At 44.3% G+C, this 21,414-nt stretch overlaps 2 protein-coding genes across 3 annotated transcripts in view; one reads left to right on the top strand and one right to left on the bottom strand.

Moving 5' to 3' along the window:
* The window catches only part of si:ch73-22o12.1 (nectin-2), a 109,115-nt gene extending 106,330 nt beyond the window's left edge, over positions 1-2,785 (bottom strand). Inside the window, exon 1 of one of the 2 annotated variants that reach the window (XM_052065159.1) lies at positions 2,437-2,785. In XM_052065159.1, coding sequence (XP_051921119.1) covers positions 2,437-2,500 — 64 coding nt within the window. In that variant the 5' untranslated portion in view covers positions 2,501-2,785. The remainder of the gene's footprint in view (positions 1-2,436) is intronic. The other variant, XM_052065160.1, reaches the window with a different exon arrangement.
* On the top strand, positions 1,951-21,273 carry g6fl (g6f-like). The gene is made up of 11 exons (XM_052065150.1): positions 1,951-2,061; positions 7,829-7,861; positions 7,991-8,338; positions 9,087-9,347; positions 9,587-9,622; positions 10,674-10,997; positions 16,255-16,503; positions 19,881-20,015; positions 20,119-20,192; positions 20,367-20,393; positions 20,557-21,273. The coding sequence occupies exons 1-11, from the start codon at positions 1,992-1,994 to the stop codon at positions 20,602-20,604; spliced, it is 1,605 nt and encodes a 534-aa protein (XP_051921110.1). The 5' UTR covers positions 1,951-1,991; the 3' UTR covers positions 20,605-21,273.
* The last annotated feature ends 141 nt before the right edge of the window (positions 21,274-21,414 follow it).

Below are 21,414 nucleotides of genomic sequence, written 5' to 3'. Positions count from 1 at the left end.
ATGCTAGTTAATACAACCGATGAGCCTCATGTGAAGATGGTTTGTTGTATACAGACGATTATGTCACATGGGTTCATAATGTGTACATGCTAGATGCACGGCGTTGATGATTTATGAACCTCGCCGTTTGAACCCTCATCTATGGTCACGAGCTATGGGTCGTGACCGAAAGAACGAGATCCCGGATACAAGCGGCCGAAATGAGTTTTCTCCGCAGGGTGTCCGGGCTCTCCCTTAGAGATAAGGTGAGAAGCTCGGTCATCCGGGAGGGGCTCAGAGTCGAGCCGCTTCTCCTCCACATCGAGAGGAGCCAGATGAGGTGGCTTGGGCATCTGATTCGGATGCCTCCTGAGCGCCTCCCTGGTGAGGTGTTCCGGGCATGTCCCACCGGGAGGAGACCCCGAGGAAGACCCAGGACACGCTGGAGAGACTACGTCACGCAGCTGGCCTGGGAACGCCTCGGGATCCCCCGGGGAGAGCTGGAAGAAGTAGCTAGGGAGAGGGAAGTCTGGGCTTCCCTGCTAAAGCTGTTGCCCCCGCGACCCGGCCCCGGATAAGCGGTAGAAGATGGATGGATGGATGGCCGTTTGAAGGGCTTTGCCATCAACGTGAGGAATCATTAGGCAATTTTGGCTTTTCGCACCAGGGCTTCGTTTAAAATTTGGTAAACAATGATGAACATTTTCCAAATTTTGCACCATGTTAAGGATCAAAGCATAAAGCGAATCATCATTAATTTACGTTTGTGCATTTCTTGGCACAATTTGAAATTGTTACCAAGAGCCCTACAATTCTTTCAACGATACACTTACTGCAATTTGGACATTTATTGAACGCCGGGGAAAACAATCACACAAAAGCTGCTGTCGGCCACAGTTCACACAGGTGGTCTCGCCCATATCCTAACAACCCCTATTGTAAAGGCACATGCATTTGCAAACAATATGTACTTTCTGAACAATTTATGTTTGAAATTAGTTTTTGCATACAAATGTTATTTAACAATCCATTAAGTGTTTTGATGAGTTTAAACGTGAGAAGGGTAATTTGGAGCTGGGAGTCGCGGCTTGGAGTTTGAAGCGGATTACGTGGGACAGGAGAAGTGAACTAATCTCTTTTTGTCAATGGATGCTACAGCTTTGTGTTTGCTTTCAAAACTTAGCTTGTAGCAGACGTGTGCACATTTTCAGTATGACGTCTCTGATCCACTGGAGAAAGGACACTTTGATCCTCTCCTCTTTCATCTAGAACTGCTTCAGACAACAAAGTGTATGTGTCCTATGTGTTGTCTTGTGTTATTTTTGTCATTTTGACTTCAAAATGGCGCCGCGAGAGTGGCTGCCTTTCCAGCAGCTCCTATATTTTGTTGTTCTACTTCTTACTTTCATAACTTTGCTGCTGTGAATTGGGAATTTCTCCATTGTGAGACTAATAAAGGGTTTCTTATCTTATCTTAAAATTTTATTATTTAGATTGGTTTTTCAACAGTCATTCAACAGTATATAACAGATTTTCACCTAGTTTCACTGTATCTTGTTGAATAACTAGCCGTTACACCATTGCAAATAGCAATCCGAACCTTGGTCAGCGTTACCTGAAACTTTACCATCCTGCTTTCTCAGGGGTGGAATGTTCACGAGTTTGATATCTCGTGTTGGCCAACACTACCTTCTCTTTACACCTACTACACTTGAACAACATCTTAATCGGTTACGGAATGAAATTTGCACAGATCTGCCCGAATGGGTGTCTTTTATCAACAAGTTCGAGAGTAGGCGAGGGTTTCCTAAAGATGTCATGGGAACGTATGTGAAATGGTTTGCTCAGTGAATGACTCACAGTTAAAAGTTGTGGGGGGGGCAAGGGGGCTTGGGTGTTGCACCTCGGCAAACAAACAATAAATTGTTCGGGTTCCCACTTTGCTATTCTCTCGAGTACATTAACAGCAAGTTTGCAGGGCCTTGCAAGTCAAGTGGAACTAACTGAGGTTGATGTGTGGAACAAAGCAGGCATGGCAAGGGGAGATTGGTGGTTTTGGTGCAAGGGACCAAGGACACAAAAGTGTGTGTGTGTGTGTGTGTGTGTGTGTGTGTGTGTGTGTGTGTGTGTAGAGGCAGACGCAGCTGTCAATCACCTGCGAACAGACACCTTGCAGCCCCGCGGAGCCACACCTTAAAACAGGCACTACGTCACTCACCGAAACTCCGATCAAAGAAGCGAAACGAGGCCGAAAACGCGATAAGAATACCAAATGTCACACGCACACCGCTTTTCTGCCGCTTTTTAAACGTTTTCATTAATATTTAACTGGCTATTAATATTTTTAAAAAACGACTGTGGATGAGGGGCACCTGGTCGGACTTCCGCGTCCGTGACAGGTGGTCATGGTGGCATCGAAACTACTCATGGACAAAACTTGTTTGGGCATTCGCTTACCGTGTGGTAAAAGTGTCGAGGCGAGGAGCAAAAGCAGCACTTGAACGCAGTCTTGTCCGGCCATGGTCGCTACGAAAGGGGGGGGGGGGCGCACAGCAGGTTCACTTCGCTGGCAAGGGAGACGGGGAAAAAAAGGGGGGGGCAGTCCTAATCTCGCTTGAAAAAAAAGTGGCCTCCGGGCTGAAGCGTGTTCAGTTGAATTCCGTAATAGAACACACAGGTAAACGATTCCGCTCTTTTACTCCCGGCGGGTTGACTCACTCTTGTGAGCGTGTCTGCGTGTTGCCGCGCTGCTTGCGCTCCAGCAAATAGTGCCTCTTTTTTCACTCCATCTGAGCGAGTGAAGTGACGTCATCGGGCAGAGGCGGCGTCACAGTCCCGCCCCACGAACCTGCCCAACCTCAAGTCCCTGAAAGAGCGGGCTTGCCTGGACCGGGTTGAGTTTTAATTCACTAAGGTAGTAGGAGTGTTTTGTTTCCAACTTGTTGCAATAGCCCAAAGCAGTTTATACCTTTGGAGATGGAAAAAAAACCCGTACCTTAAAGAGTATATTTGGTACCCTCGTAAAAGTGAGTCACTCAGTGTATCCAGAAGAAGTATGTTTAAAAGAAATACTTTCACGGAGACGAGAGACAATCCATTCAGTGCCACCGGTTCAATGATTGCGCAATGGACGGGAGTCAGTCTAGAGGCTTCTAGCGCCCTCTGGTGTTTCACATCAAATACAAGTCAGAGAACAGTGCGGGTTTTGCCAACCGTTGTTGAGTCAAGGTATGGCATTTAAATTTGAAAAATATTGCTGCACAAACAAACATGTACCATAATGTATATACAGTACACTAAATTGTGACTGGGGTCACCATCCTTTTGGAAACAAAGAGCTACTTCTTGGGTATTGATTAATGCAATGGGTGACCAATTTGATGATACAGTAGAGCTAAACATAACTTTAATTATCATCGTGAGAGGAGGGAGTTTACATGTTGTTGGATTCAAATGGATAAAAGACACGGTGTGACGACAGTAAAAGTTAGTTTTGTGTGGCGAGTAAAGAGAGATGACTTGCCTTTGTCGGCTCGCCTCATACTAAACCACATCTCCACAATTAAAAAAAAGATTAATCCATATGAAGGTAAGCAGTGAAATCGAAAACCGGTACTTTTTTTACTAAACAATATGAATTGCTTCGATACACAGGTCGTAATTTAAATTCCAACTGCTAAGTTGATTTTAAAAAATAGATAGTTTTAATCATGGTTAATGTGATCATTGATGGACTGGATAATTCATTTAACAGTGAATTAATAAATCAAAAGTGAATGATAAAATGCCTTCATGGTAGCTTTTACCTTAAGGCTAGCATGATAGCATAAATTGTAAATGATCATTTTAGTTCTTTTGGTGACTGATGCTGTTTTACTGACAATTCATTAGGCTATGATATTTGGTCTACATCTAAGAAGATTGCTTGACTTTTCTGTTGCTCGGATAAAAAATGGCATTATTGTGAAACTTTGATGCTGAAATGAAAGGTATGTTGTGGCTGTTGTTTGTTAGCTAACAGCCTTGCCAATATTTTTGGCCAAATTACTCAAAAGACAGCCCAAACAAAAATGTTGTTCTATCTTGCTCTGGATGCAAGAGCACACTAGAGTATGATCAAGTTTCGGTCTAATCCTTAAACCCAGGTGTCAGGCAGCCAGCATAATTACATCTCCGAAAGTCATGCGGTTCAAAACCATCATCCTTGATCTCGCCTCCATTTCCACAAGTGCCAACATCTTATTTAGGTTATTCGGCAAGGTGCGAATCGTGAAGGTGACGATAACCATCAGAGGTCAGGCAATATAGCGCGCACGCCAGTAAAACAAATTATAGTATATTATGTCCTTTCCTTTACAGAGATTTCATTTTCCCTTCGATGCTTGGCCAAGCAAAGAGAAGCACTGCGAATTTTAAATGCCAACAGAGTTTTCTTGGGCTTTATTATGATTGTTTGAAAGCCACTTTTTGTGTGGAGCACCATTCTGCTCCGTGACGGTGTCCCCACAGGGCAACGACCCCCCTCCTTATGACTGAGGTTGATGTGCATGCATATTGACTTCAATAAAAGTCGCTCTAATATCTCCAGTTACTCTAATACTCCAAGAGTTGACTTTCCGATCATAAAAACAACTACAAAGCTGCTTTCTTTCTCAGAAATGGACAACAGACCAGCAGAAATGTTCACATTGTTTTCCATATGACATGAAAGGAGCCAAGTGAAAGGCAATTACAGAATTTGTCGTGCTAAAAAAGGGCCAACGATGCGATGCCCTTTTATAGGTTGCAAAAGCAGTGATTTATTGACATGCGCGGTGGAAACTGTTTTCAAGCCGTTAAAAAATTTACCAAGGTCATCATGCCTCACCTGTACAACAGGTCACCTGGCAGCAGACATACCAACCGAGCCGTTTGGCAACTCAATTTATGTTAAATTGTTGAACAATAAAATTGTCAATTCAGGACATTTGAGGAGGTACTTCTTTTCACATGACCCATAAAGAAAGTTGTCCTCCAAGACAAGTTTCTCTTATGGGAGACCAAATAAAAAATCAAATCAAATCAATAGACAATATATTCCTGTTATTTCTGTGAGCGTTTATACAAGTACAGTAAATGCGGACAAATACAGTTTAAAAGACAATCCCATTGTTTTAAATATATCATTGTCATTTTGTCACAAATTGATTAAAAATGTAAATTATTATTATTATTATTATAAGATTTTATTTTTAGGACATACCGTGATGAATTGCTTTCATTTTTTGACTAAACACATTTTACGGATGGGAGTTAATGAACGTGTTGAAGTCTCACGAGATTTGCAGTTGCGTCAGCTGACGTCATGCATGACGGCGGTTCCAATTTCGAAAGGTTTGTGCAACTAGCTCACGGTGTTCATTTCTTCTTTCATCCATTTGTACATCCCCCACGGCAAAACAACCTTTCTTACTCTTTTTTTTCCTTTTCTTTCCCACTTCACTCAAAGCTCATCAATTTCTTTTCTGGCCATCTCGCACCCTTCACTCCCTCCGATCCTTTGCCCTACACGTCGCATAACCGCCGCCGTCGCCAATCATCTTTCTCGTGGCGTTCTTTTCTTTTCTTTGTCCACTCGTCCTTCGCGCCTCTCCTCCATTCAAGCCGTCCCCAGAATCTCAGAGGGCCCCGTGGCGCTGATAATGAGACTCGTAGTGAACAGATACTACTCACACACCGGCGGTGGATTTACGAGAGTGAGTCTTATGGCGATTATTTACCCACAAACGAGGGGACGCACGTCCTCTGCTCACACTTCCCTCGTCTTTACACCGAGAGCGCTTCGCCTTTCTCTCTCCCTGTCATTACACTCACTCGATAAGATTCTCTCTCTTTCCTTCCATCTCGCCTACTCGCTCCCCCTCACCCCCTTACGCCCGACGGTAATTATGAAAAAGTAGTGCTCAGGGGAGCTGATAATACCTTTAACTTAATTAAAGACATTTATAGGATGTAAAAGACATGTCGCCCGAGGGGGGTTGGTGTGCACCCACACTCACCCAAAACTCTTTTATTTCATCTCTCTCATTCTCTGCCTTTCATGTTCCAAGTTTCACGCAGATTCCCTTTTCTTGAGGTCAGGAGTTTTTTTGCAATCATTTCCCAAACACAAGTGGAAAAGGATGTCAACCCCACTGTTAAAACTTTGGGCGTATTGAAGCACTGTGTGGAAACTTATAGGGGACATGAACCCCGAAACTGGAAATTCTGTTGAATTGAATGAAACAAACAACTATAGCGTTCCTAATTTCATTCATTCATTCATTCATTCATCTTCCGAACCGCTTGATCCTCACTAGGGTCGCGGGGGGTGCTGGAGCCTATCCCAGCTGTCTCCGGGCAGTAGGCGGGGGACACCCTGAATCGGTTGCCAGCCAATCGCAGGGCACACAGAGACGAACAACCATTCACGCTCACACTCACACCTAAGGACAATTTAGAGTGTTCAATCAGCCTGCCATGCATATTTTTGGAATGTGGGAGGAAACCGGAGCACCCGGAGAAAACCCACGCAGGCCCAGGGAGAACATGCAAACTCTACACAGGGAGGCCGGAGCTGGAATCGAACCCGCGTTCCTAATTTATCTCTGAAAATATTCAGTCAACAAATGAAAAGTGCATTTGGCAGTTCAAGACGTGCCGTGCCCCGAAGCCGTTTACGATCATCTTTCAATCTGTTGGTCTAGACCTCTGCCATGATTTTGTTGCCTTTACGGATGATTGTCAAAATTGGCGATTTTGCCAATTCGTAGTCACGGCTGAGCTTCGTCTGGGAGACGAAAGCCAGAGACAACTTTAGCCTTGCCTCCGTAAGTACAACAATGTACAAGTCGATCAGTAGTGTTGCTAAGCCATGGAGGGGAATCCTGCGCTGTAAATTTCGTTCGTAAGCAAGGTCGTGGCGGCAGTTCGCTCCAACGGTTCTTTGAAAACAAACGCATTTTCACTATTTTGTGGGAAAAAAAATCGGACTTTGAAATACGAGCAGCTCCACTAGTCTAAACCCGCTATTCTGATTCATATTGCATTTGTCGAACTCGAATAACAGCTCAGGTTCAGACAACAGGTTAGACGTGATCGGTCGTACAGCAGCTGTGATGTCATCTTCAGGCGACAGCAAGTAATAAAATGGCCGCCCCGTGAAATGGATGAATATGGCCTGATTAGCGCAATCATTTGCTGCTTGTTTGCCAGTAGTCATGGTAACTGTCACCTTGCGCAATAGAAATAGAGAGTGACTGGAAATAATCCATGGAGTCCAAAATAATTCACGGCGAGGTCTGCCTGCGCAACATATGTGTCATGATTAACAAGCGTGCTAAGCTCACATACGTGATATCCTCTTAATTTGGATAGTAATATCTCTTATCTTCATATCTCGTCGACGATACGGTACAATAGCGCTATATCGCCAAATACGAGAGAATACTCGACAAAAAAAAAAAACGCAGTACTTGCATTCAACCAGAACACAGTTGACCAAACAGCAAAAAAAAAACAATGGTGGAATATACATTATCAATGAGAAGCTAACGTGTGTTGTCATTTTAAGACAATTGCACTGAGCAGCCAGGACAGAGACGTGTACCACTTTCTTCCAAGCACAAAAGTTGAATGGTTCCTTAAAACCCAGTATAGTTAAGACTATCAGGCTTTCACACACTCCGTTTCCTGTGCTGCCTGTGTATCCTGTTTGGTGGGAAGACCAAAAGAAAAAAAAAAAAAAAGCTAATTTAGTCCACTGATGCTTTTCTTCGCTTCATACGTGCGATGGCGTTTGTTTTCATCACCGTTCTTCTCCTTCTGTCAGTGTTGGAGCATCCCTACCTTGTCAACGCCACAGGTAGGCCAAGCTTTTCCAAGAAATCCCCCCCCCCTCCCCCAAATGTTGTGACGTTAACTGTCGGCCGGCGGCTCCCGTTCGGAGAAAAAAAATTGTGCGCTGGACCTGACGCTGGGTATTTATTCGCAGGCACCTTCGGTACTAACTGGGATGAAATTGTGGTGGGAAGAGAGCAGCGAGCCACTACGTTGGAGTGCATCCTGACGGAAGCGAGGCCCGACGTCAACGTCAACTGGATGGTCAAGGACCTCAGCGCGGGCGGCTGGAAACTGCTGCTCTCGGCCAGCGAGCGTGACGGCTTCTCCGGCGGCGCTTCGAAGCCTTCCATGCGGCTGGCCGACCCTAACTTTCTGCTCACGGGCAATTTCTCGCTGCTCCTTCAAGCTGCCAAGCAGGACCATGGCCTCTACATGTGCTTGATAGAGCACGAAAGGAAGACCATCAAGCAGAAGGTCATCCTATTAGCCATCCTCACCGGTAGGACAACAAAATGCAATCGTCACTCAGCTTGAACTTCTTACACAATGTAATGTACTTAACGAGGTCCAAATAGGTCCACAAAATAATAAGTCCGCACAGGAAGGCCAGAGCCAGAACCGGTAGAGCGCCATGCCGCCATATTGATTTACCAATGAAAGAAATTTTGGATGGATGGTAAATAATTGATATATTTTTCATGAAGGCGATTTTCAATTGGAACAATTCCAAAAAGCGATTTTGCCTGGCGCCACTTCTAGCGCCACGGTTTCTCCCTTTGTCCCCGGGATAGTGCCTTCCCATCTGCGACTATGCCTGACTGTAGGCACTTTGTGTTCTGTGCTGTGGTTTAACTTGACGTGTTTCTCAACTACTAGTACTGTTTTTCCACAAACTGCATCGTGGCCGTTTGGGATGCAAATCGCTCCACATTGATGACTCCTCCCGGCTAAACATTCACATCACGCACCCGAGCGGAATAAAAGAGCATTTGCCACCAACCGCGTATCACTTAGACAAGATTGCCGTCGTTTAGTGAGCTTTCACTGCGATCCTGTTCAACTGTACGTTACCACTCGAGTAACCGCTGTATCTATCGGTGTTTGGATTTGGGAATCGGTTTTCGCAGATCAGCCGTATCGATCTTTCAACCCCACACATTTACTCTCCAGAGTCTATCGCTCAATATGCTACGACGTGAGAAAGTTGCAACTCGGAAAAAGAACCTTTCTGATTTCTTCTGTCCTAGTCTTCCACATCCCCCCATCGCCCGTGCCTCAGAACAGCACCTTACGTCTGATAGCCAAGGTCACTCCGGAGCCTTCTTGTGAATCGATCTCCTGGGAATCACCGGATGGCACCTCCTTAAAGACCGTGCTGAAGCCCCACGCCGGATTCGTGGCCAAAGTTCCCCAGCTAACGCACGACGACGCCGGCTCCTACAAGTGTGCCGTTCACACCTATGGGAGCGACACCGTGCTCACGTTTGCCGTGAACGTCGCTGTTGACGGTGAGGAAAGAAGCCAAACATGGCGGCGTTGATGATGAGCGAGCCCAAATGCCCATCAGCGGCATTATTTATTAAAACCTGCTCTTCTGTGTATTTACTTTATGGAGTAATTTAAGAATTCCAAACACTGCTGTAGATCCACGCACAAAAGTCTACCACGCCAGTGGGTATAACACTCACTTTTGTATGTATTATTTATTATTTGGTTAACACCCTGCCGCTTTTTTTTTCCTCGGCAGCTGTCGGCGTGGCCTCCTTCACCAGGGTGCAGCATGGTGAGTGACGCCCGCAGGAAGTCTTGAGTCAGCATTTGTCTAATCAGACAGAGCAGAACGCTACAAGACATGATCGCTATTGTTGCGGCGATGTTTTGCCCCCATCTGCACTCCCATCTGTGCTTCATCCTCCACCGTGAATAGTGGAACCTCGAAGGCTGAACACAGTCTGGTACAAAACCTTGCCCCACTGCTGATTGTTTGGATTTTGAATGCAGTGGAATCTCGATTTAATGGCCTACCAGAAATTGCCGGGGGGTGGGGGGGGGGGGTTCATCCGTTACACCAGAATGTCCGTTAAATTGAAGTACTCTGTATTTTCTGCACGAAAAGGCGCACTGGATTATTAGGCGCACGTTCAAAGAATGGGCTAGTTTGATTTTTTTTTTCATATTATTGCACTGGACTATCAGGCGCAATCTACTATGCATCCACTAGAGAGAGCTACAGTCCTTCGTTCGACTCGAGAGGCGTTCATGAACTGCCTCCAAAAAACGTAAATTAACGATTACTTCAATGAAACGACGAAAATTGAAAATAGAGTAATGCATCAAAACAGAAAATCATAAAATAAATTCTGTAAGGGGGGGGATCTATAGAATTTATATTGTGATTTTCTCGCTTGATTTTCTGTTTTGATGCTTTATTTTCCATTTTCGTAGTTTCAATGAAGGAATCTTTAATTACGTTCTTCGAGGCGGTCATGAACGTCTCTCGAGTCGAAGGAAGAAGAGAATGCGCGGCGATGTACACACGTAACTATTTGTTGAGACTGAAAAACATTCACGTGTGTTTTTATTTTTTTTATCCTGTTTAGACGTTCTTTGACGGTTCTCTTTGCTTGTCAACCTCCTAAATTTCAGACTTTTTGGGGTTCAACTTGGGTCCACGTGATTAGAATGGAAGCCAGCATTTTTATCACCTGTCTTTTAAAGCTTTTAACTCCTGCCAGTTATATTTTTTAAAAAAAGGCAAAAGATTCCTAAAAGAACAATGCAAAAACATTCTTATCTCATCACATGTATCAACAATGCTATTCTAACCCCTGAAGGCCCAACTATCTTCACCGCCACTCAAGCGAGGACATCCGTCCCCCTGACCTGTCCCACTGTGCTAGGGGACTGCGTTTTCCTCTACTGGCGACCCCCCAGTTCGAGCAATAACAAGCTGGTGTACCACTACGATCACTGGAGGGGCAATACGCCCAGCATAGAAAGCGCCAAGCTCCAGCTGGCCGGCTCACCCTACAACGCAGACGCTGGAAGCTTCTCCTTCTTGTACACGCCGGGCCTGAAAGACGGCGGCCTTTACGTCTGCGACGTGCTCGTCAACGACCATATCTTCAGCCAGAGGACGCTGCTGAGCGTGTTAAAAGGTCAGTGTCAAGAGTTAGGTCGGGAGCAAAAAAAATATATAAAACCCCCCAACAATTACATGACACATCTTGAGGGCATGTCTATCATGGGTCAAACCACAAAAAATTGCCATGCCCGACAATGTACAGCAGATCTGCAATTTTGGTTTCGACTGTTTATGTTTGGGTCCCAAATTTAAACACCACGTCAGTCTTCATGTCAATTATGAGTGAGCCCACAAAAAAAAAAGGTCTCAAGAGCCCCTGCCTGAAAATACACAGCAAATCTGCCATTTTGGTTGAAACCATCCACAGTGGGGTCATTTTCAGGGCGTGTCCTTGAGGTTTTGTACGATTGCTACCAAATCGGACCCACGCCAACATTGAATTTGGTATGTATGGCCGTCATCAGTTGACCCACAAAACGTCTCAACAAACACGTCGATTGCAACTCCCCAAAAGGGCCGATTTCCTCTGCAATTTCGTGTGGGTCCCTCAGAATTTTTTGGTGCGCATCTACCCAATTTCATGTCGAATGGTAAAACTGGTCTCAGCGAGTGCTGCTGACTGACTTTCCAGAAATCCACATCAGATGATGAAACCAAAAATTTTTTAGTATTGAGCGATTTAACATTGCCTGTAGCTCACTGGCGAGCTCACAGTTCTGAGGCCACGGATTTAAATCCAAGCTCCTGCCTTGCTATGTGGACGATGTTCTCCTTGTCTCCCTGGTGGTGTACATTTTACCCACCAAACCGATATAAATCAGCACTCTTAATAAATGAACTTGAATGAATCCAAATAAATTACGTTTGACCCGATCCTCGACATATAGTTCAATCAAACATCATGAATTATATTGACCGAACCCAAGTACGTTAAGATCTACCAATCCAATTGCTTAACTCTTAACGCAAATCATTTAATGATATGGAATTTTTTTCATCCTTTTTAAAAAAAAAAAAATATTATATAATAATTAAATAATTATATTATTATATATAATGAAATAATAAATTAATAATTATTCATTATATTTTGGCGAGTTCATTAAAATACATTCAAATTATACAATATATGTTCGTTGAACACATTTTAACACTTCCATGCACCCTGTAACCTGATAACATGATAAGGTGTCCACTGCACAACCCGCTGTCCCTGAAAGGTTTAATCATGCACGACCAATACACACAAATCCAAAGAAAGCAAAAAATCATACCGATGGTATGATTTTGGCGTGATCGGGGTGCCGTGAATTTCACCAGGCTACTACAGTCGGCTCCACTGGTCTGATAGGCATCATTCAATCAAAAGCTAAGATGATTTATGGATGCAGTGATGGGGCGAAGGTCCAAACCCACCCTGGGTTGAGGTCCAAAGAGCGCGAAGGCCGCATCTCATGACTCATTTCCGCACTCCACTGGGAAGGATGGCCAAAATGATCGCTCGTGTGTGTTCATTATGTTTCAAGCAGCTCCATTTCATCGTTTCTTTTTTTTTCCCTCTGTTGTTTGCTACTTGTCTCAGTCTTGTTCAGTGGAATGGGCTGACATTTTGAAAGAAAAAAGCGCCTCATTACATCCCCACTGAGAGCTAGATGAGAGGATTTAGTCAGCTTTAGAGGCAGTCATCAAACTTCATATGCGGATATGTCAAGTACTTGTTATCCTCGCAAAACTTTGATATTTTCACACATACCCGCCGCCAAAAAAAAAAAAAAAACATGTCAAGATTCAGCAAAGCATCCATTTTGTATTGCGCTTGTCCACATTGAGGTCACGGGTGAATTGAAGCCTGTCCAAGCTGACCAAAAAGTAGATGTAACGAGCAACATCCAGAGCTGATAAAAGTACTCACGCTTTCTTGACCTCTCCTTTTGAGTCGGAGGGTGTTTCCAAACATCAGTAGCGTTTCCTGTTACATGTCAGCATTAAGCTAGCAGACTTGAAGGGAAACATGTTTGTTTTAGACTCACAATGTGAAGTTCCCTTTGATACACTGTACTGTATCTGCGGTCCAACGCAGCAAAAGTAAAGTCAGAGTACAGATCCCGGCGAAATCCATCTCGGTGGACGAACAAAGTATTTATACTTGGTTCCATCCCATCGTCGACAACAATACATTTCAACAGCTCAGACAAGAGCAGCGCACTGTGTGCTATCAAAATGAGTTTGAAGCCATTAGTTGTTGTTGTTTTTTTTTTTTTTTTAGGCCAAATTATTATTGCCGCTTGAAGCGACCGCACTCCTCTGCTGGGCTGCAGTTGAGAAGCGGTTGCCCGGCAACATCATTGTCATTCTGGCACAGCTGCCGCGGATGCTCGGAGTGCTCGGAATAAAACTGAATAAAAAGCAGACGTTGTGCTTTCTCATTTGATCGGAACACTCTCTCGACCCCAAATGAGCTACTTTTCCCCCTTGCTCCGATTTGGGAGTTTTCGCTAGGCCAGACACAAGACGCTTACTAATTATCACACAGAAATAAAATTGAACCCCCCCCCCCCAAAAAAAAATCCCAGCGCTCATACTCTCCTTTGAAAGGAAGTTTAATATGAATATAATGGTAAGTGTTAAATTCTTCTGTAAATTCAAAAAAGGAGGTGTTTGTAAAGGCGACCGAAGTGTGTTGCAGGGAGATTTGGTCGACAGAATTTGCACAGCCGGTCAGTAGCATGAACTGAAAGGAGTGAGGGAAAAAAAAGTGAAAAAGGGACACAAGAGTTGCAATGCATCACTCCAGAGGTTGCGATGATTGCTCAAGCGAGCCGAGGTACAGCCGAGTCCATTGCCATAATTTTTCAGTCGGAGTTTCCCGCACTTGGCTATACCGTGGCAAGCACCACCGGTGAATTTTATCGATTATAAATAGCGACTTTTCTCTCCCCCTGAAAAATACAAGATTAATTTCATGAAATTGTTCATTTGTTTTTTTCCATTAAAAAAATCTTGGAAATATTACTTTTTCCTGAAAAAAAATACAGAAGTAAAAAATAATATGTAAACTAGACTTACTTGTTAGATGCCTACTTTTTTGTAATATGACTTGAAAGCACAATTAAATTTCTACCATTTGCCCCCTTTGTTTAATTTATCTTCATAACATGACCACCTTTTTTTGAAAAAAAATGTGCTTCTTTTTTTTCTGGAAAAAAAATCATACCTACTGTGTGGGGGAAAAAAGGCACATTTTTGTCCTGTTTTAAATGAAATTTAGTGCATTTTAGTAAGGTCACTACTTTTTTGTCAACCGGATAGGACTTTGTCGTTAATTTATGACTCTTTACAGAGAGACAGAGAGAGGGTGGTGGGGCGAGAGCCGTTTTTTTTTTTAACTTAATTTGTGCTCCCTGCCCTGAAAAGAAAGTGTGCGTGCATGTGTGTGTGTGTGTGTGTGTGTGTGTGTGATATATGTGTGTATATATATATATATATATATATATATATATATATATTCATTCATCTTCCTAACCGCTTGATCCTCACTAGGGGGGTGCTGGAGCCTATCCCAGCTGTCTCCGGGCAGTAGGCGGGGGACACCCTGAATCGGTTGCCAACCAATCGCAGGGCACACAGAGACGAACAACCATTCGCACTCACACTCACACCTAGGGACAATTTAGAGCGTTCAATCAGCCTGCCATGCATATTTTTGGAATGTGGGAGGAAACCGGAGCACCCGGAGAAAACCCACGCAGGCCCGGGGAGAACATGCAAACTCCACACAGGGAAGCCGGAGCTGGAATCGAACCCCGTACCTCTGCACTGTGAAGCCCACGTGCTAACCACTGGACTACCGGGCCGCCCTATATAATATATATATATATATATATATATATATGTGTATGTGTGTATGCGTGTGTGTGTGTGTGTACATTTTTTTTCCATGAAAAAAATACTACTCTTTCTTTAAAAGAAAAAATAATATTAATAATCATTCTCGTTGTAGAATTTTTGTTGTTGTGGCCCCAATCTGTTGATTTTCAATGAATGGGCCTTATTTCACGCTTTACAACACCCACTCAGACACAATCGCATCCCTTCACAGGCGTAAACAGAAAAGGCCAAGATATGCGTCCCTGTGATGTTGGCCTTGGAAGAGTTTACTAATCACACTCCCCGGCGACATCCATCACAGCTGCCCAGACATGACGAGCCGATCAGTCACTGTCACACATGTGCGGCCCCTACACACACACACTCACACACACACATTTATGAGCGCCCACACGGCAATCATGTGACGCATATATTTTTACCCCACCTCATTATGAGTATCATTATGTGTGATTATACCTGCCGGCCTCCCACGGAGGCTGTAGGTGGCCCACGCTGATCACACTAATCAACTCTGAAATGTGTGTGTTTTTATGTGACACAATGGGGGGGGGGGGGTCGGCAGAGCCTGATTACACCCAGATGGATTCTCATTTCGCTTTGATGAGACACTAAGCATCAGTCACCGTCAAGTGGGGCATTAGCAGCAAATCACTTTAATGAATATATATTATTGTGACCTCTCCGTAGATGGTACTCTGTCGTGTTCTTTTTTTTTTTTTTCTCTCTCTCACGTGGCCAAACCACTTTAGCCCATCACTCCTGATCCGTCCATGGCCTTTTCTGCAATCAGGCCAGCCATTAAGTCACCTTCTCATCCCGCCTGGCTCCTTTGTCTTCCCTCCTCTTCTGACATTCTCGCCGACTCATCTCCTCTTCTGATTTCGATTTGTCCATTCGGTGACCTTTTTTGCGCTGCCATGTAAAACAAATAACGGTAGAGCCTTGAGATACGAGTGACCCGACTCGCGAGGATTAACTTGCGAGCGCTTTGTGGTAGCAGGTGACCTTACTCACTTCACAGCAAGGAGCAGTTTGGAAGATCATTGCTAAATATGCTTCCCAAAAAGCCTTCAAGCTATTTAATTCGACTCCCTGTTGAATAGTCAATGACTAGTCAAAATAGTCAAACTAAACATGAATAAAAAAATAATGACATCTTGTGTATTTAAAAACAACAACGTAGCCACAGCACACTTAGTGCTAACATATTGGCACCCAAGCTAACGATTAGCATCTATGTGGCAGTGTGGTTACCATTTAAGCAATGAATATCAAACACAACTGTTGGCGTAACACACGAAGACAGACAAAATAACAGTCACAGGGATCTATTCTTTATCCTCTGCAAAGAAGAATTTATCTTCCTGTTGTGCCGAAAGCACCATGCCGCCTTCTGTTTAATTCCTTGTCATCTTTTTGCGCCTCTCCCGGTTCCGCAGTGATGGGCCGGCGTTTGGGATCCGAGCTGCAGCTGGAGTGCTTGTACAGCGAAATTTCCCAAGTCCGAGAGGCATGGTGGGAATATCAAAACGAGCGTTGTCCGCCGGCGATGACGACAAGTTCTCCCGGCAGCGTCGTCGCCGCTCTGCCGTTACCCGTCACCTCGGACACGGCCGGCAACTACACGTGCACCTTACGACTCAAAAATGGCCAAACCATCAGCGCCATCCACACCGTCAAGCAGCAAGGTAATACAAACATTGTTTTTTTTTTCATTTGGTTTCATTTTGTCTAAAAGGTTACCCTTCAAGTTAATCCTTTAGCTACCCGCTTAATCGATCCAAAGAGCACATTCACAAAACAAATCAGCAGGTTGAAGTTCCACGGAAGCCAGATCAACAAAGAATTGTGAAACATTTAACACTTTTTCGGGATTTGTAAACTTCAATCGAGTTGGACTGTTCTACCCTGTATAGATAAGACAAATCAATAGAAATAACCACCATGGGAATAGTTCGGACTCGATTTTGAAGGCGATTCTGATATTTAGCAGAATAACTTTACAATTCCAAAATCACAATTAATTAGCTTATTTTTTTTTAAACTTATATAATGGATGAAATAACTTCTTTTTTTTGGTTCGTTAACACTCACGACATTAACTATATGAATTACCGGCAGAACATTTGCCTGTTTAATAATACTTTGTCCTTTAGTACTTGTTGAACTTTACATCAGAGAGAAAGGAAAATGCAAAAATTGCCCAATCGTACGGGGTTCATGTTTTTTTTTTTAAATGGCCGAAAAAATGGCCCATTTGAATTTTTACGATTTTAAAATTAATCAGCCGGAGACATGTTGACAGTATGCTTCACCCAAAAAGGGTTTTGCTCGAAATTCCTTCCAAAAAAAATAAAAAAATAGTCCATTCTTCCTCGACCAATGTTCCACTCGTTTACAAAGTTTGAAGGAAATCTCTCGCACGCCAATCAAATCCGAGCCTCTCGCCTCTCTGCTGTGACCCATTTTTTGTGTGAAAAGCTTCAATATTCCCAAGGCTTCACGTCCGTTTTTATGAGACATAAAGGTCAACGTTTTCCCCCCATCGCACATGGACTGAGCGGATATGCCGATATAAGGAGACACAACCCCGGGACATATCCTCCAACAATAACTAAATAATTCAGGCTTATTGTGTCGGTGGTTGAAAACAGGAGGATGTGACAGCGAAATGGATCACCCCCCCCCCCCCCCCTTCCCACCTCCCACTCCCCACCGCGGTTAAGATGAGTCCGATGCATCACTTGCTCCGCGGCACCCAGGGCTCATCATCATGCATCCCGCCACCACAACAGCTATGGTAGGAATGGACACTCGCAGAGTGCGGATGAAGACCAGGGAGCCATTTTTATCGGAGGGGAGGCATCCAGAGACGGCAGGCGGGATAATGGTCAGATTTTTATGGCCTTTATGGAAAGGCAACACGTTTTTTTTTTTGTTTTTTTTTATTACACCCACCAAGGAGGTTTTTGTTTGTTTCTTTGTTGCCAAAGCTGCTTGGAGATCAAATAATTCTACACGCGCCGTGTTCATTGCGCTCAAAACTTTTCCCACCGTGAATAATCACTTTCAACTCGTACAAGTGAAACACATTTTGTGCATATTTTCAAGAAAAGAAGTCGAATACGCAACCTTCCTCTTATAAATTCCAAAGTAACAAAGAATTCACTCGAAATGGGAGGCAGTCAACACACATCTGCCAGCATTTAAAGCGCCCCTGATTAACCCCAATCAAAGTTCAGATTTTTTAGCGGGCTTTTCTGTTCACCTGTTCATAATTCGCTCCACCCTGACTAAGGTCACAGTTTCTGCTGCAGAAAAACAGCCCAGAGGCATGTTGCCAGGTCGGTGGGGGGGGGGGGGGTGGGGGGGCTGCTGGGGCCTATCCCAGCTGTTTGAAATGAACCTTGGAAACCCTTTCGCGATATTAATTATACAAAGATGAAAACCAAAGGATATTTTCACAATAACGATAGTTTTCGGTCTTTTATTTTGAAAGCATTTTCATTTTTCTTTCATTTCAAGAACAAAAATATTTTCTCCGTTTCACTTTTTGGGTGAATTTCCTCGAAGGCTGTTGCAATTTCTGCTCCAAATCAAACAATGCAATGCTGCAGAAACAAGAATTTCTTCCCCCGGCTGTTGTTTTTCATCCATGTGCATAAATTTCCCTCAGAAGCCATACGGTATAAGATCGCAGGAAGTAGAACTTCTTTGCTGTGCCGCCCACATCAGCGCCCCCAAACATCACCCCCCCACCCCACCCCACCCCCCACCACCACCACCATCCCGCTGCCTCCTCATTTAAGAAGGAAGCAGTGCAATGAAGTGCCAGTGGAGGTAAAGAAAAGGTGAGAAGATGAGCAAAGCGAGAGAGACAGAAGCCTTAATGCCTGGCTTCACTTTGCTCTCGCTTAGCTTCATTTGCGTGTTCAATCTGGCATGGGCGAACAGCGCGGGTCACCGCCGCCTTTCATGAGCAACACATCCTCGCCAATCGATTTAAAGTTAATGGGGCACAGGTGGTGATTGATTGTGCTGGGGGGCGGGAGAGTGGGGGGGCTAATGGCCGTGACACCCTGTGGGGTGCTTTCTCTTTACAAACAAAATTTGTCATAAGCGCTTGAGTGAGCCGCCCTGACCTGCTGCATAAATTGTAGCATAATTATATACAAGTCAATTGTCTTTTTTTTTTTAATTCAGGAAATAGCACTCTAGAATCTCTAGAGGCATACAGCAATACAGCAATACACAAATAAAAATAAAAACCTTGGACATGAACCTCACTTCCTCGTCTACCCGACGAAGCGTCACTTCCTCGTGTAAGGAAGGCGAGAGGAGTTAAGTGGCGCGTTCAAGTGCACTCAGTTTGGTCGAGAACGTTCGAAAAACGAGATTGACTGTAGGATGAAAAGTAACTGAAAGTTTCAGTTGTGTTCGCCATTATGCAAATGAACTTAATGGGCCACACACTGAATGACATTGCACTCAGTGCGCGTGTGTGTGTTTTTGTGTACAGTGCAATACAATATGTGTGTAAACCCCCTGTGAGTGGAAATCTGCCTCACAACAGGCTACTCGGTTTTCACAGAGGATAAAGAATATATGCCTTTGTGTTAATATTGTCTGTCCGCATGTGCTTATGCACCGTTTGTGTTCAGATATCCGTTGCTTAAAGAGCAAAAGACTGTGATGACCGATGCTAATCGCCAACCAGTCGATGGCGTTTCCAATGTTGTCTTAGCATTAAGCTAGTGAGTCATTCCCTCGGGCAAAGTTGTTTGGTTGGGTGACATCACCAAGAGAGTGAGAGAGAGAATTTGTGTGTGTGAGTGTGAGACGGATTGATGCCAAATCATCCTCCAATGCGCCCACTGTACGTGTTAGTGACAGCTGCATGATGAAAATACATGTAACATGGCTGGAGGGCGGGTGGGGACGCGTGGCGTCTTTTATATCGAGTTCAACTGTGGCCCCGACCCGCCGCCTTTGCGATTCGCAGAGCAACAACTTGTCAACTCCAAGAAATTGAAGTTTGTCTCTCATTTTTCACTCTCTCTGGCAGAGAGCGCCGTGGCACCCTCGTCGCACTCTTCTTCCCCCCTCCTCCTCCTCCTCCTGGCTTTATTACTTCTGGTCCCCCTGGTTGCCGCCACCGTGACGGTGTTGCTACGGCAACAGAAGCGCATCTCCCGTCGAGGTGAGGCTACGGCTGACGGATGCGGCCCAGAGCATCTTCTGGGGTTGCTGTAATGAATCTGACCCTATCTCCTCCTATATGGGTGTGTGCGTGTGCGCCCCAGGTATTGAGCAGTCGCTGTCTGTCCACTCGGGCGAGACGGAGAACATCTACGAGAACCCGGAAGATGTCAGACAGGTGATAAAACTTGGCCATTTCCCCTCCTGATGTATCATCTGGGGGATTTTTTCGGGGGCCCGTCTCAATAGTTTTTTGGGGGGGCGGGGGGAGGGTTGTTTCTCCTCTTTTCCTACTTCCCAGCCTTCCTCTCTTGTTGGTCATTAAAGCTTGTGTTGCTCTCCTTCCCAACAGACTCTTACGCAGGGATCGGTCTATATGGTGAGTTATGGCGCAACACACACACACACACACACACAGGGAAAGCTTTTGTGTGTGACGACTTGTAATAAAGTGAATTGTAAAAAAAATAATAATAATTTTTACATGTTGTATTTTATTTTTTAATGTCAGGATCATTCACCCCTGTATTTTTGCCCTCCAGGATTTAAAACCTAGACAAGATGATGTCTACAAGGAACTGGAGCGCTAAGCAAAAAGAAGCATTGTATCACCTGTGTGTGTGTGTGTGTGTGTGTGTGTGTGTGTGTGTGTGTGTGTGTGTGTGTGTGTGTGTGCGTTTGTATTCATGACATCTCAGGACAATTTTATGATAACACACCTTCACAATGAGGACCTGTGGAAAAATGAGGACATTTTTCGCGTCCTCATTTTTCCACGCAGTCTACACTACTCTAGAGCTCACGAGGATACTCCCACACCAAAAATAAGTGATGTCCTGAAAGAGCACAATTTTCAGAAATTGTGTGTTTAAGTGTGTTTAACTTTCGACTCACTTTTCATTTGGAAAACTAGTGGCCAACTTCGGTACTTAACACACTTTTAACACACTTTCAGTGACGTCATTGTGCAGGACCTCAAATGTCATCTTTTTCGGACTGACTCACACATTTTCCCCGCCCTCGTCCTGATAAGTCACATCAATTAGCAGTCACACAAAATCCAACATGTGAAGCAGCCAGACAATCCTACTCTCAAACACGACCACGCATGGATGACCATCGGGTAAGCAATTCCTTTTCGTTTATCTTACCGTAACATAGAAGTTGTTTAATATAACCGTGTTTAACAGTGCCCACCAAAGGTAATATCATTCAATAAGACAGCTAGCTAGCTAGCTAGCTCGATCGTTAGCATGCTAATAAGCTTCCAGTAAAAGTAACGTGGACATGTCCTGCAGGCAAGGTTCTGGAAAACTTTTCTAAATCTTTAACAACACAGTCTGTGGAACTTGGTTTTGGTGCCATATGTTTATTTCAGTGCAGTATTTGTTTTATTCGAT

The sequence above is a fragment of the Hippocampus zosterae genome, chromosome 5, assembly GCF_025434085.1.
Source record: "Hippocampus zosterae strain Florida chromosome 5, ASM2543408v3, whole genome shotgun sequence".
Lineage (NCBI taxonomy): Eukaryota > Metazoa > Chordata > Actinopteri > Syngnathiformes > Syngnathidae > Hippocampus > Hippocampus zosterae.
The sequence above is the reverse complement of the archived record's forward strand: the minus strand, read 5'-3'. Positions and strand labels throughout refer to the sequence as shown.

Excerpts from the sequence above, each read along its gene's own strand:
- g6fl (XM_052065150.1), top strand. The coding sequence starts at position 1,992 with ATGTGTGGAACAAAGCAGGCATGGCAAGGGGAGATTGGTGGTTTTGGT. Across the intron at positions 8,339-9,086 it reads CCTATTAGCCATCCTCACCG|TCTTCCACATCCCCCCATCG; the intron begins GTAGGACAACAA and ends CTTCTGTCCTAG. Across the intron at positions 20,016-20,118 it reads GAAGCGCATCTCCCGTCGAG|GTATTGAGCAGTCGCTGTCT; the intron begins GTGAGGCTACGG and ends TGTGCGCCCCAG.